The sequence below is a fragment of the Trematomus bernacchii genome, unplaced genomic scaffold (assembly GCF_902827165.1).
Source record: "Trematomus bernacchii unplaced genomic scaffold, fTreBer1.1, whole genome shotgun sequence".
NCBI lineage: Eukaryota > Metazoa > Chordata > Actinopteri > Perciformes > Nototheniidae > Trematomus > Trematomus bernacchii.
Genome location: NW_022987547.1, coordinates 6,944,984 through 6,961,107, shown reverse-complemented (window position 1 = coordinate 6,961,107; position 16,124 = coordinate 6,944,984). Strand labels below are relative to the sequence as shown.

Sequence of the window (16,124 nt, the reverse complement as noted above, 5' to 3'; positions counted from 1 at the left end):
CTTTGAAATACGTTACCACTTCACAGCACGGTGCGCTGAGTTCTTGTAGTCGAAAAAAGCCCAAGAATAATATAAACTGTACCCTGTGTCCTTCTGTAGTCCATTTACTGTTTGTCTTGTCTTACCCCGGCTGATATCTCACTAAATCCACTGTTTTAATTGTTCCCTATATTGCCCCTATGCCCTGTAAGGTGTCCTTGGGTGTTATGAAAGGCGGCCCCCCAAAATAAATGTAGTATTATTATTAAGAAGAACAACTTGGTGTGGTGTGGAGGGGATGTAGGAAGCAGGGGCAGGTGGGGAGAGATGGGGCTTCAAGGTTCAAGGTTATGTTGTTTTAAATGTGTCTTGGAGATAAGGACCAGCTGCACACAATAAAATACAGTATAACACAAAACCAATAAGACACACGGCACACCAACAATCAATCATCGTCCAGCCTCAGCTTTGGTATTCTTTCACAACCATTTTATGGGTTTATTAGACAGACTGAGCAAACATAAACATATGTGGGGAACATAGTGCTGCGTATCAGGGCTGCGAAGTGCAGAAAAAGGCAAAGGAGGTAGAGAGATACAAAGTTTCATATGTTGAAGCAACAGAAAAGGTTCATTAAAGTAACATTAATGACATATGTTTAGCAGGCATGACATTTGCTATGACAGAAATTATAATTAGGTCCTTCTTTGGGCGATTTTCCTAATGTGGTTAAAGTGCAAAACACAATAAATCGTAGACAACAAGTGGGTCGAACAGCTGACCAAAGTTTTTAACTACAGGCCTATTTGAAGCTGAGATGCTGCCAAGTCTTTCTTTGGCCGAGCGTGGTAGGCCCAACTGCTTAAGTTATAACACACTTATTTATTGGAGAAGGTTGTAATATATTTGGCTGAATGGCATGGTTTAAACGGGTTATATGAGACAACAACACCAAACGGACCCTAGAGATACCCGACATTTTAGTCTAAAAAGAAAGGGTCTGGTTTTAGGGTGAGAGACAGAGAGTGTAAGGACAATCGAGGAGCCAGTACCTGTGACTGAGGGTGGTGAGGCCCATCATGGAACATGAAGATTTAATAAATACATTATATACAGTGGCGGCTGGTGGAAAATATTTTAGGTGGGGCTGTGGAAATGGTGTTCAAACAATACTAGGGGGCATTTTTTTGAGAAAAGACCCCCTAAATTATGACTTCTGGTGATGTTAGAGGGGGGGGGGAAGGACAATTTGAGGCTTAAAAATATGAGAAGACTGATCAATACCTCCATAACTTCAGTGTGGTTAGCTATGAATCTTCCAAAACTTCCAAACACCTTGTCCTGGACATAGTTTCTACAGCATAAACTGTGCTAACAAGCTGAGATTCCACAGATTCTAGAAATATAAGTATCATCACTGAGCGATCAGAACTTGCGACAGGGGAAGCAAATACAGACATCACACGACGTAGCTTTAGGTAGCAAAACACGGAGATATGCTCACCTTTTGCAGAATAACAATTCTGATCAAAAACGAGAAAAACGCAGCTGAAGGTTAATCCATAGGTTAATCCAATGTGTCTGTCACTTTGAAAAATGATTGATGATCCATAATTCCATTTTTATGTCAAAAACTGAGTTTTCATTAGCTGCTAATGGTAGCTTCCAGAGTGTATGACAGCTTCCTGTTTTGTCTCCTTGGATACGAGTCCAAACAACTCACAGACTGCACCGGGCGCTCACGTAGGAGCCCTGTGACCATCAGATTTGACGACGCTGATTGGCTGAAATTATGTTTCGGCGGCATAGTTTAAAGATAGCAACAGTTGGCTTCTGCTGCACTTGCTGCATTCTCGTCTGGGCGCTGTGCATAGCGCCCAGACGAGAGTGAGTAATGATACACGGGCAAGGCCAGGCAGGAAACATGTGACTTATCAGTAACTTTAGACATCGTAACACAATTTTAAACGAGATTTTATTGTAGATTATACATTTTACTGATACCAATTATATAATATTTACCTTGTTTATTAAAAATAAAAATAAAAATAAAAAATATATTTTTTAAATATATCTTTTTTTATTTTTTTTATTTTTTATTTTTTTTAATGTGGGAAGAGGGGGGGCGGCGCCCCTAGCGCCCCTATGGGCCGGCCGCCACTGATTATATACATACAATATATGATACAATATATATACATTATACGACGGCTCTGATGCTGCCCCCCCAGCAGACCGCAGCAAAGAAGAGTGCACTAGCCACAACAGACCGGTAGAAGATCTCCAGCATCTTGCTGCACACGTGGACGGATCTCAGCTTCCTCAGAAAATAGAGTCTGCCCCTTCTTGTGCACAGCGTCAGTGTTGATCCTCCAGTTCAGCCCATTGTCTAAGTGCACTCCCAGGTATTTGTAGTCCTCCACAACAGCCACATCCTCTCCCAGAATGCACAGGGGTAGAGGAGACGTCCTCACCCTCCTGAAATCAATGACCATCTCTCTGGTCTTGGCCACATTCAGAATACTCACAACATTAGGCTGAGGTTCATCTTCCGCTCTTCTTGCAGTGGTTGTGCTTCTTGTTGCTTCCGGCTAAAATAAACATAATTAAAGACATTTTGAGTGTTTAAAATGTGCTGTAATACACAACACATTATTTATTCCTAAACTTGCAGAAAGAAAAACTAAAGTGTGACATTTAATCACATATTTATATATCAATCTTATACACCTTGAATTCTTGTTGGCCAATGACACACATACCCTTTGAAGATGAGCTGGGAAGTTGAATACTGTTGGCACAACACCATCTTTAAGCCGGACAGTCTGCCCCGTCCTGTCAAAGTCCTCACTCCTGAAGTGCTCACTGCAGAGCAGTGTCCTGCCAGAGGAAACAAAACCGTCCCTTCTTATGGCAACTTCCCACTGCCTCCTCCTCTCTCCGGTTTTGGGAAACCTTAAAAACATGAGAAAGGTAGCCAGATATATAAATTATTGTCAACATTTTCCTCCCTTCTTTCCTTTAACATTAAGGGTAAGGACAAAAATACACACCTAAATTATCATATTTTTGGGGTAATTGTATGTATGTATGTATGTAATGTATGTATACTTTAAGAATAAGACAACCACACTAAGAGTTATAAAAAAGGTGTCCAAAAGAAACATTAAATAATTGTGTAAAGAAATGGAGAAATGGTAGCAACATATTCTAAAGAGGCTGGGTCAACAACAATCTTGCAATACTATTATCTCACATAGCCCCACTGATCCTGTGTAGCAGGACTTGTAATGTACATACATCCACTAAGTAATTAACGATTATCCTAATTATAGTCATAATATTGTCATATCTTACACGTGAAAGGTGATTCCACGGGTTCTTGTTTCCAGACTGCGGCGATTAGAGCATCCGTAGGCTGCACAAAAGTCCGGCATAGTCAGGTACTTCTGTAAACACAAAGCCAGCAATTTCCTGTATCATAATGTATCTAAATGTAAGATGTTTTTAACAAGCCAAACCACTTGGAAGAAATCATGTGTAACTTAAGTTATGTTGAAAAGAAAGAGCAGTTCTGCCTCTCCCACTGGTGTAAAGTTGCTGGGTCAACTTTGTAATACTAGGTCTCACTCACAGCCTCTTGTTATTAGCCAGCTAATAAATACAACCACACATACATAAAGAAAAGCTGCAATTTCAACATGTCCAAGCATCCTGTATCATAGCCATGCTAATAATGTTTATAATAAACCAAACCGTTTGTAAATCAGTCAAGATTTCAGCGAGTTAAGAGTATTTTTGTGCAGATCACTCACCTTACAACAGCTACCATAGCAAGTACCAGAGTAGCTGTTGACTGTAGCAAGATGGCGGCCGGTGAGCTATGCTGGAAAATCTCCCATGAGCCATCTAGTGTTTATATATATCTATGGATATGACTGTCACTACCCGATCCGTTCACCTGCCCGATCGGTACTGCGCATGTGCGAGATGGTCCGCCATATTGGACAACTACATACGGCAACTCTAATAGGACACTTGACACAGTGGCTTTTGGCAAAGCAGAAAAAGAACCGAGAGAGATTATTGTTATTACAACGTGACTTCACTATTATTTAACAACTCTTTTTTTTTTGTCAGAGTAAGTGAGACATGGATTTAACTTCTGTTAGACAGCTATCATACTGAATAAATATTTACTGTGAATGTATGCAAAAATGTATGGCATATAGCTGTCTAACAGAAGTTAAATCCATTTCTCACTTATTCTGACAATGTACTTAACTCCAAATAAAAGAACCCAATAAAGAGTTGTTAAATAATAGTGAAGTCACGTTGTAATAACAATAACTCATCTCTATCAGTTCTTTTTCTGCTTTGCCAAAAGCCACTGTGTCAAATGTCCTATTAGAGTTGCCGTATGTAGTTGTCCAATATGGCGGACCATCTCGCACATGCGCAGTACCGATCGGGCAGGTGAACGGATCGGGTAGTGACAATGACGACGTCCGGGACTACAGTAAATGAGAACTGCCGTAAATGAGAACTGCTGAAAAGCACTTCTGGTATTACTAAAGTGTCTATTTACAGCCGTTATAATGCATTAAATAAAAAGTCATGAAAGAGAGTATGAGGAGAAGAGGTGTGTGGAGTTATGCAATGAATGTACAACGTCTGAATCCTCTGTTATGCGCAATAACGGACATTGAAGACGACCCCCAGCAACGCGAACCTGCCCTCGAGGAGGAGCCTACGGGGGGGATATAACCAGCTGACCAGGATTGTCTCCGCCCCTTTCTTCAACCCGGCGAGGCAACAGCTGAGGCCTGTACTACGAAGCCGGATTTTCCTAACCTGGATATGTTTGAGTTAGCCGGTTGGCCCAATCCAAAACATACGCGCTCTCGCTAAACTGTACTACGACGCTGGATATCAAGTGGATCGCTCAAGCCAGCCGTGTCCTATCTAGTTAGGTGCACGTTCACATGAAAGGGGTGGTATTTGGAGCATTCGACCAATCTCAAACATGGACAAGCGTACTGACAGCGCAGCGTCATACTTCCTGAATGAAAAGTGAACTTTAATATTAGTCAAATATGAAGAAGTTAAACTTTAAACATCCATGACTTAAACACTTTATCCAGGATAAAAGCCATATAGCTGCACCTGCAAGGTGAATACAGCTGGTAACATAAAAAGTGTTTGAATGCGTACATTAACAGATTTATGATATCACTGCCCCGTCTAAGACACGAGTGGATCTGACTTTAATTACATTTGACTCGAGTGTTTTGTCAACTTAATGTGTTGCTTAAAATAATACTTCTGCATACAGTATGTGACACTGTGAGTGTTGCACGGCCAGATACGGCTCAAGAAGCTGACTCAAATAAGGAAATATATGATACATTATGATGTGATATGATATGAATGATAATGGGACACATCGACGTTTGCACTCACAGTGCCGCGGACTGTACTTAATGTTACTCTGATCCGGTTACTTATGTTGTGGCAGATATTTAAGTAGGCTTTCTTAACGCTAATGTTATAATAGTCAGATTGCTCTGAAGATGGGAGGGGATATTCTATTAATTTTCACGTTCACACAGTCAGTTGATTTTTGCCGGCCGTCTTTCCTGCAACGGCAGTTTTTCTGTATTTCCTCTATCCTGTAATATGACTTGATAGCTTTAAACTCCGCACACGGAGCTCTGATTGGTCAGCAGGCGGTGCTTTCACTGAGTTGATCTCTTAGCCTGCAACCTAACCTCCTCCCGAGGAGGTTAGCCGCTCAGCATAAGTTACCATGGAGATCTAGCCCACTAAAAAGAGAACCAGCGTCGTAGGACCGGAAAGCCCGAGTTTTCCCTGAAGTCAGCCGGCTAAGCGAAAATCCGGCTTCGTAGTACAGGCCTCTGCTCTGTCTCTCCTCTTACCCTCGGCTTGTTGTATCACCGCGCCATTTAATTAAACTCAACTAATTTGAACCTTTCCGGAGACTCCATTAGTCTCTTCATTCTAAGCTTCTCTCCTGGGCGCGAGAACAACGAATACTTCTAACAAGCTTCAGCAGCTACATCTCTGGCATTTTAACATGACTGGATTAATGTATTGTTACATAAAACTCTAAAATGGGCCATAATACCACGGGATTAAACACTCTCTCTGATTTACTCTGAGTCAAGCTAACAACCTGTGCGTTGTGACCTGTGGTCCAGTAAGAAAACTAAACTGGGATCAGTTTCCGACTCTCACTCTCTGTGCAGAAAAACCCTCGATGTGATTGGCTGAGGAGCGCAGGAGCTCTGAGTAAAGCAAAGGATACCAGAGTGCTCAGGCAGTGCATGGACGGATGCGAGCAGGGGGAGGACGGCGAGACACGTTGTTGTTGTTGATATTATAAAGATTCTGCTTTAATTTCACCAAGTGGAGCAAGTTACAGTAAGTGTGATGTTTTGGCTGCTTGTTGTAAAATCCCTCTCAACAACACCACCTCCGACACCATCCTCTCAGGAGTGATGGGCTCCAAGTTGACCAGACAGAGAAGTCTCGATTTTGAAACAAAAGTGTCCAAGAGGAGACGCCAGAGGAATGACAGCCCGGGAGAGAGCGAGAGGAGCGGGGACTTCTTGTTTACCTCCCTGATGCTGAAGTCTGACAAGCTGCCCGACAAGCTGCGGAGAACAAACCACTGCCGTATGTGAGGAGGGTGGCGTGGATCCGGGAGATCCAGAGACTCCTCCGGGAGCAGAAGATGGAGCAAGCTGGCGAAGTGCTCAAACTGCTGAGGAAGGTAAAGGGATTACATTATTTTGGATTAATTTCTAAGGAAAACTTATTATTTAAGATGTTATTGAGGAGGTTATTTGAAGCTGCAAGTGTGTTTGATGAAGTGTGCGTGGTGAACACGCGGACCAAAAGTTAAATAGCCTATTAAAAACATTTTTGCACGTTTTTTTTATATTTAAAAGTTTATTTGGTAATTGAATTCCAGGTTGTTCCTTATTTCATTTGATCTCACATTTATTGTCAATGATGTTGCATGCTATATTTATCGAGCAAAAGCAGATTGAAGTGATGGCTCCTATATTGGAGAAAGTCCCACTTTTTATAGCATGTGTATCTGCAGGTGTCAGTGCTAATGGTTTAAAAGTTTCAGGCATGTACTGTAATCATTTTCTTTTTTTCAAGTTCCTTTCAATGATTCCCAGTAAAGAAGAATTTCTGACCTGAACTCTGTCACCTTCTTTTTATCAAAAAGGGATGAGAAAGAAGCAGTATGAGTGTTTGGTTTAAATCAACCACCTGTTTTGTCTGAAAGGGAATGGATAGCCAGCGATAGTTCATGTTCTGAATATAAAATCAGCTCTAACACTGAGTGTATTATGTTTTTTAAAGACACCAAAACCAAAAAAGGCCTTGGTTTCTTTAATTTTTTGTGACAAACGTTGAGATCTTAATATTTTTTCTTACCAATTAAATACTTTCTTGCTGCCTTTTTTACGGTTAAGGCTACAAAAGAAAAATATTGAGTCAATAACATATATATTTAGCTTTTTCTGCCATTCTTCACAGTTTCCTATATGTGAAGGAAACATCAGAGGGAATTTAAATATATAAATCCACATAGGAATAAGCGCTTTATAAAACTCACTTGATGCTGTATTGTGGTATTGTTGAAAATCTCTAATCTGTCCCCTATTGTATGGTATGATGGGAACACATAATGAAAAAGCCCCCCACTATAGTTAATATATTTCATTTGTGTCCTATCTGTTACCTTTCCGAATGTTACACCTTCCCAGGTCTAATCCTCACTTTCTGAAGCTTTATCCAAACTAGAGAGGAGGAAAGAGAAATAGTTTTTGGAGCTTTCCACTTCCCTCTGGTTGCTGTGCATTGATCAAAGACTAGTTTTGAAGTACAGACAAAAGCGGTTCTCATCAAGCAGGCCCCCTGTCATGCAAACTCCCTGCCCATCTGTACGCTGCCGTAGAATAAATTACACACAAGTGTGCAGATTAAAGCAGGAATCAATGCTGAGGAGTCTGAATTGAAGACAGATTTGCAGGTATCTATTCTTCTGCAGATAATCCATAAACCGAGCATACAATAGGTGGGGTGAATTTCAATTTAGTTGTAAATTATATTCCTGTTTGTGTGAAGCAGGAGGGATATGACTCATGCACATTCCTTGAAGACTTCCATGTGTCTGTCTCTGTTTGTTAAAGCAGTCCATCACATCTAATAGGAAACACGATTTTAAGATCAACATGTACAATTGTTGGTCGTGAGCAAGAGCAACTTTCTCAATAGCTCGGCATTTAAACTACTCACGAAGCACTGCTCTCCATCACTCACTGAGAGTAGCCAATAACACTGCCCCCACGCTGTATCTCCATGGCAGATCTGCCTCCTGGGCCATTCAGTTAATTAGTTTGGGATCTTCTACATATTCATTGGTAAACAAAGAATCAGCTAATACTCTTATCAATTACGCTCTGCAACATGCACACTGAGTAACCAATGTGCAGCAATGGAGAAGACAATAATGAAGAGGTTTTCTCTGTCACATATATATATATATATATATATATATATATATATATATATATATATATATATATATATATATATAGATACAGTTAGTATATCTATATACACATCTCTATACATCTATATTTACACCATTATATAGACCATTCTGAAGTTATCTGTCACAATAATCACTTCATTTTATTGAACTTTAAATACACATATACTGCTTGTCAGATTTTGGTGCCTCTTTGATTTGATTGAAATACTCTTCATCCAATAATACAGTTATGTAGAAATATTAACCATTTGTGAGGTTTGGGGTTAGGGTGAGGATTTAAAGAAAAAGCCTGAGTGGTTTGAGTTAAAGTTTGGAAATACACTTTTTTAACAGTTTAATGAGAAGATTGACACCACTTTCAACTGTAAAAGGTATCAATCTTCTCATCTAACACTTGGCAGGAAAATGTCAAAACTGTAGAAATAAAGATACTTTCTATATAGTTGATTTGTGTCTGCCTGGTGTATGTCAAACCCGCTTTCTTCTCCCTATGATTTATGTTTCTATGTACACTGTAAGATACATTTTAAAGGTCCCTGTTATGCAAAATCCACTTTTTAATGTCTTTGCTACATAAACATGTGTCCCCTCTGCGTTAAGAGATTCTGAAAGTTTCAGGAAAAAAGATTCTCTCTCTTTTTGTCCTGATCCATTTATATAAAAACCTGTCTGAAAATGAGCTGATGAGATTTGGCCACTTTATGATGTCAAAATGTTTTTTGGGTTTGTCGGGACGACACACGTTTCTGTCCTGGATGAAGAAGGACTGGCTGTCTCTGCCACCAGCACCATAAACCAAGTGTAAACACAAAGCCTGTTATTTCTACTTAATCTACTTCATATTATTTCAAATTGCTAAGTCTACGGTGTTTTGTTTTGCAGTTTTGGAGGAGGTGTTTACTCTCCGCGAACAGGCATCATCCTGAACAATGAGCTGTTGGACTTCTGTCGCAGAGCAGATACAGTGAGGGCAGGTAAAGTCACATAAACGAGGACTTTCGATTGCAATTTCAATCTCCTTTCAGTCTGATATGGAGTGTGATTGTTGTTGCAGGTGAACAGCCTCCTTCCTCAATGACTCAAAGTCTGGAGGACTTTTTGTGATTGGTGGATCGGGAGGAAGCTTGATAACCTCAGCAGTGGCCTTGGTAATTTTGATTAACCTGTTTGCAAATTGGTTAACAACTTCCTCATCTGTGTGCTTACATGGTTCTTTATTCAATCTTTGCAGTCAACACACTCTCACTCCCTAAACGTCCAGGAGCGACGCTTGGTCAGGGTCCCGTGGCGTGCAGTTGGGACGCGCCGAGGCTCCTTCAGCTTCATAAACGGACGCAAAGACCTTTCAACTGATTGCAATGTATTCCCATCGGCGGCGGTATTTGACGCTCATGGAAGCACCGCATCCGTTTATGTCGGCGGCTGTTAAAGGCAATGTGAGCGTCCATTCCCATTGGATAACGGAGGATTTTACACCCGGAAGTAACTATTCTCCTTACTGTCGATTGATTTTACAGTGATATCTGCACTACTCATCAACTCAAAAACACCAGATTATCCTTGTTAATTACACAACATTGATTGGTTTAAATTGTGTGCAATGCTTTTGTATTTTTCCCATTCGATTCGGAGAAACAAATATTTTTTCGGAGTTTAGGATGGCAGAAGACACTACACTACCCAGAATCCCCAGCTATCGTTTAGGACTACACCATGTGCTTTGTTTGACAAACCCCGTGATTAGTTCTCAAGCTCTGTGATTGGTTGACCTCCAACTGCATTCCATATGAAAAAAAAACGTTTCGTAAAAGATAAAATCATACTTTATTCAGCAGTGCTTGCTTTACTCTTTGAAAGTCATCACATCAATGCATTGTAATAAATGGTTCGGCTGCATTAAATATTACACATCTGTCGTAGTTCTTTATTTATCTACAGAGATCGGGACTCAGAATAGACCGGAAACTATTCTTTTACCGTTCTGTTTTAATTTCACAATAAAGTTAGTAGTAATATTTTGTTTTGATATTATTGTTTTTTATTAACTACTAGACCGCTGGGTCATGTTAAGACCATCTTTTCTGTGTTACTGTGGTTTTTTTTACATCGCTTTTGTGTTACAAATATCAAAACAATAACAAAATATATCCGTTGTAAACTAAACCGGAAACAGCAACACTGTAAACTTGACAGCTTTTTAACCCAAACCACCTACTGGTTAAAGCACGTTATTACACGTTTAGAGTAATTGCAATGCAGGTAGATTGTGTTGCTTTTGAATGACTGTTTAAAATGCCTTTTTCTTAATGTCTTTCATTTTGTTATATTTTATGAAAACATTTAAAGGACACCTATCATGCTATATTTGAACAATATATTGTAGGGCCATACCTATATAAAGTATATAAATATAGTTTTTTTTTCAAAATACCAAACAGATCCTGCCTCATTTCGCTCCATTTGCTCTTTCCAGCACTGTTTTTGCAGGGGGCTGATTCTGTGAGCTGCAGCTGACCACGCCCCCCTGCAGGAGAGGGGAGCGTGCTCTGATCAGCTGCTGAGCTGTCAGAAGAGGGCGGAGATCTCCGTCCTCCGTGTTTTATTATATTATTATATAGAGTCGTTATTCATTTGTTTTAAAGCTCAATAAATAACAAAGAAGACCTTTGACCGGCACTTTTCTAATTTTGTCCGGAAGATTTAAACTTTAACGGACATCTTGACCGGCGAAAAAAAACCTAACTGAAACTCTGCCGCACGGTCCCCTCGTTCCTTGGAAGAGGCGGAGAGGTGGAGAGGCTTGTGTAACCATCAGTGTTGGGCAAGTTACTTTTAAAAAGTAACTAGTAATAGTTAAAGTTACTGCTCTCAAAAAAGTAACTAGTTACTTTATTAGTTACTAAATTATAAAAGTAACTAGTAACAAGTTACTTTACTTTACTTTAAAAATAATAACAATAAAAATACAAGTTTTTGTGTTGTTGGAAAAGGTCTTTCTGCACTGTGGCCCTGCTTTCACTGCTTTCACTGGTATTTTGCTGACTAGTTCTCTGAATGCAACAGACTCGACCGTTGCGATGGGCAGCATGTCCTCAACAACATACCTGGCAATCAATCTGTTTAGTTGACTCTGGGTGACATGTGGCGATTTAAAAAAAAACGTTTTTTGGCTGTTTAGATGGTGTTGCTCCATCTGGGTCACTGCCGGTGGTTGAGACGGTGGGGTCTTTGGCGACTAGTTTTATAGCCCCATGTACATTAGTTAGGTGCTTCAGGAGATTGGCATTGCTGTTATTCGATGTGGACAATGCTTTCTGTCCTGCACACAGTTTACATTTGACCGTAATATTTTTTGCGTCCTTTATCCCCACAAATTGAAAATAGTGGTTATATCTCCAAGTTGTAAATTCGCTGCTGCTCTCGCTGATACTTGCATCTGCCATTGTGTGTGTGTGTGCTGGTGGTGGGCGTTGCCGTGTATGTGTGTTAGCAAGTGTTTGTGTGTCTGTATTTTCCCCATAAGACAAGACCCGCCCAACTCTGTCTCTGATTGGCTTACCCTGAAATGTTACCCCGCTTTAACCAATCATCACTCCTCTCTGGTCACTTTCACTTTTCCATGGTACTGTGAGAGGACATCACTGTATTCGCCTGTAAGTTACATCCGCACGGAGATTCGGTTCAGTTGGACCACATAATGTAACGCAGTAACGCACCCATTTAAATCACAGTAACTATAACGGCGTTACTGAATGGGAATAGGTAACTAGTAACATTATTAGTTACCGCAAAAGGTAGTTGCGTTACAGTAACGCGTTAGTTTGTAACGCGTTAGTCCCAACACTGGTAACCATTAGCCAATAACCAACCAAGGTAACCCCCCCCCCCCCCCTTATCACCTGAATCTCCTCCTAGAGCACCATTGTGTTCTTTTTAACCAAATATCTCTCAGAGGGGCGTGGGGAGTGGCTCCTTATTTTCATCTAAAGTAACAGACAGAGAATCAGCACTTTTGAAACAGGGCTGAAACAGAGGGGTTTATGGGATGCTACAATGCACGATCTGTTTGGTATTTCGAGCCAAACACTTCAGAGACATGTTTTGTATATATCTGAGACCTATAATATATTGATGAAAAACAGTATAATAGGGGACCTTTAAAATGAATACTTCACCCCCAAAATATTGACCATCTGTGTATAAAATACTCAAACTATGTTGAATTCTTAAAGAAAACTTTTCTTTTCTCACAGAATCCAAAAACGGAGAAAACTTTTGATGACTTGAAGTCAATTGGATGATTAATCCTTATTGTTAAACACTTCTTTATATGCAGTGCATGCTTACAATTTCCTAGTATGTGAAAATGCATGATTCTGAGAATATTATGAGACGTGTGAAAGATTGTAAGCAGATGTGGTGAAATATTTTTGCTGTTCTGCAACCGGGCCTCATTTACCTCAATCTATCGCAATCACTCCTTTTTCTAATGCCTTGTTTACTGTGCCAGTACAAGGTAACACAGGGTGAGTTAATGGGCATTTTAGAGGTGAAGTATTCCTTTAAAAACAAAAATGTGCCTTCAACAAAATGTGATCCCTTTAACCCTTGGTGCTCTTCAGTGATGACCTACACAATCAATCAAGAAACTATTAATGATGTCACTGGTGTCGCCATTGTCATACTACTTAAAAGAGGCCCTATTATGCTTCTCGGGTTTATCCCTTTCCTGGTGTATGTTATAGATTTGTGTTCATGTAAATGGTCTGCAAAGGCTACAATTCCAAATGTCCCAGTTTCTCTCTCACACGCTGACAATTAGCATAATATATCGTCTTTAAATTACGTGGACTGGCACAATCCACCATGATTCCTCGTACGTGTAAACCTACCTGGTAATAAACCTGTTTCTGATTCTGATGAACTGCTGATATACTGCTGAGATCTGCTATAAAGCTCTGTGGGATTAAACAGTATATTGCAGCATCAGTCCATAAAGGCAACTGTGTTCAAAAGAAAAGTGTTTAAAAAAATGTTTAGAGAACCAATTTCATAATTATCAGAGAATGTTTTATTTCCTCACTGAACTTTGTAGGATTTTTTTATTGAGCCATGTAATCCTTTTTAAGTGACTTCTGACTTACTGTGACCTTAAAAATGTGACTGTATGTGATACAACATTATTTCCTGGGCATATTGTGACCTTTTTTTAAAACGAAGAAAATACTGTAGAATTTCATTAAATAGGGTAGGTAAGTTTGAGAAACCGGCTCGAGATACACTTTTTGTTATATTCCATGGAATGCTCTTAACATCCCGATAGCAATGAATATCTTAAGTGCTTTGACAAAAAATCCATAAAGAAATGTCATCTGTGGAAGCCGTAATACTGTAAAAACTAAGCACGACCAATCATTTTAGCCGGCCCGGCTAAAATAACTGGATGGCCTACCTGCCTGTCAGCTGTGCACAAACTTATCTCGTGCCCTCATTGGTCATGTGCGCGTTCGTGTGTTGGAGGAGGGGCTCTGTAAGGAAGTGGCAGATTTTCTCCGGTTGTGTATTTTCAAATTCTAGCGATCTCGAGCCGATTTCTCAAACTTACCTAGCCTACCTTTAAACAACAAAAACAAAAAAATATATATATATATATATATATGTGTCAAGTTGATTCACAGTTAACATTATCTAAAGAAAAATACTTTATTTTCACCAACAACATGATATTTTCTGTGTTTTAATATCTGAAAATGTTATGTATAATAGTAACACACTTTTTTACAATTATCATCTGTGAATATTTGTGATTTCACAATAAAGAAAAATCTGAACAAAGACGAGTGATTGTCACCAGATGTGCTTTTCAACCAAAGACACAGCTTGAGCTCATTCCTACATTTATCCTTTATTCTGAGTATAGTATGATCAGCAATAATCTGCGTCATGTTTTCCTGTTTTTCTTGTTTCAGAGCAGCACTTTAGCTGTGAGACAAAGGAAGCAGTAATGAGATACATTTCAGGAGAGAGACCTATGAATTAGTAATGATTTCTTAAGTGGATTCTGCTCCGTTTTCCTTTGAGGCACTAGATGTGAGTTATGAGAACATGCAAATTTGAGTCTGTGTGAAGCCCCACTTTCTTTGTTGTATGACAAATGAGTTAATGTGGATAAGTTGTGACTTCATCGCTTCTTGAAATGACCCTCTTTGTATGAAAAACGTTCATTTAAACAACACTATGCCAAAATTATCTTTCACTTAAAGCCTGAACAGTTATATAATCCGGTGTTGACTCTCTGGCTTGTTTTGACACTTTTAGTCACACAGTCCCTTGATGTAGCAGATTTTTCTCAGGAGGTATTTTATGCTTTTAGATGCCATGAAAGTGTCATGCAAGGCAGTGGTTTAAATTAAGACCATAGACATTGAAACACCAACTTTTTAGTGCCTCAAGGGGAAAGTAAATTGTCTGAGTTGCATAACTCCAAAGTTCATTATGACTATGTGGGAGTCAGATTATGCTTAATTGGGCCTTCAAGGAAAATGGTTGTGTGACTTGATCATTTCTGCATTTATCATCTCCTAAATAATAATGAAACCTCAGCAGGTGGTGCAAGTCACGCATTTTAAAAAGTACTAGCATGGTTTGGCTCCCTTTCCTCCCAATCAGCGATCAGGGGCGTTCACTCCCCAGCTAACCCAATCACTTTCGTGTTTATTCCCACAAGCCAATCATAGCCCCAGGGTTCACGTCAAGCTTTAACCACTCCCCTTCAGACCGACTTCCATCATTCCCTTCATGCCTCCACCACCACCAGTGTCTGGACCCGAGGGGGATTTTTATCGGCTTGTTTTTCCCCTCCCGAATGAAACTATCGCACAACCGGGTCTAATCGCCAAACACCATTACATTCATCTGTGTATTCTTGGCAATAAATACTATCGTTACATCAAAACAACTCAGATTGAAATATAGGTTTTTGTGCATGTAAATGGTCTGCAAAGGCTAACATGTGTTCCCTCCAGAGGGAGTTTCTCCCCAACACAATCCCCCCCTGCCTGAAACCCCTCCATTGGTCTCCTTTGTTTACCTCCGTAACATAGTGACATCACTATGTAACACTTCTATTGGCTACAGCTCCAACACATTGTACGAGATAGGCTACGGGGCGGGACATCACTAAGCGGTTGACCAATCACAGAGTCTGCATCAGCACAGGCAGTATGAGAAAAAAAAGCACTTTCTGGACATTAAAGCATTTAAACATGTCACAGTAGAGACACACAATAAAAATATGAACCTGAGAATGAGCAGAATAGGGCCCCTTTAATATTGATGTACCCAATATAAGTCTGGCTGGGGACATTCATTGTACTTTATCCCCCCTCTCTCCTTACACTGTTTGTTAGCTATGGCTCTAGGGATGACACAATTGTTCTCTTGGTTCTGCTCCACTTTGGTTTAGACTAAAATATCCCAGCTACTGTGTGAAAGCCCCTTCAGTCTTGTTAATGACAACCTTAGGTACTATATATATGTGAGGATC

At 39.9% G+C, this 16,124-nt stretch overlaps 1 protein-coding gene and 1 long non-coding RNA gene across 2 annotated transcripts; one reads left to right on the top strand and one right to left on the bottom strand.

Annotated features, from left to right (window-relative positions):
* Positions 1 to 2,309: 2,309 nt before the first annotated feature.
* LOC117476639 (THAP domain-containing protein 5-like) lies at positions 2,310 to 3,808 on the bottom strand (the record flags this gene model as incomplete). Its single annotated transcript, XM_034123318.1, has 4 exons — positions 3,795 to 3,808; positions 3,337 to 3,428; positions 2,742 to 2,934; positions 2,310 to 2,570 (listed from the first exon to the last, which is right to left on the bottom strand). Coding segments are annotated over exons 2-4 (534 nt in total), but the record flags the coding sequence as incomplete, so codon positions are not given.
* Positions 3,809 to 9,304: 5,496 nt separating this feature from the next.
* On the top strand, positions 9,305 to 9,726 carry LOC117476277. The gene is made up of 3 exons (XR_004555264.1): positions 9,305 to 9,379; positions 9,461 to 9,552; positions 9,633 to 9,726. It is a non-coding gene; the product is annotated as an uncharacterized LOC117476277 (long non-coding RNA).
* Positions 9,727 to 16,124: the final 6,398 nt, after the last annotated feature.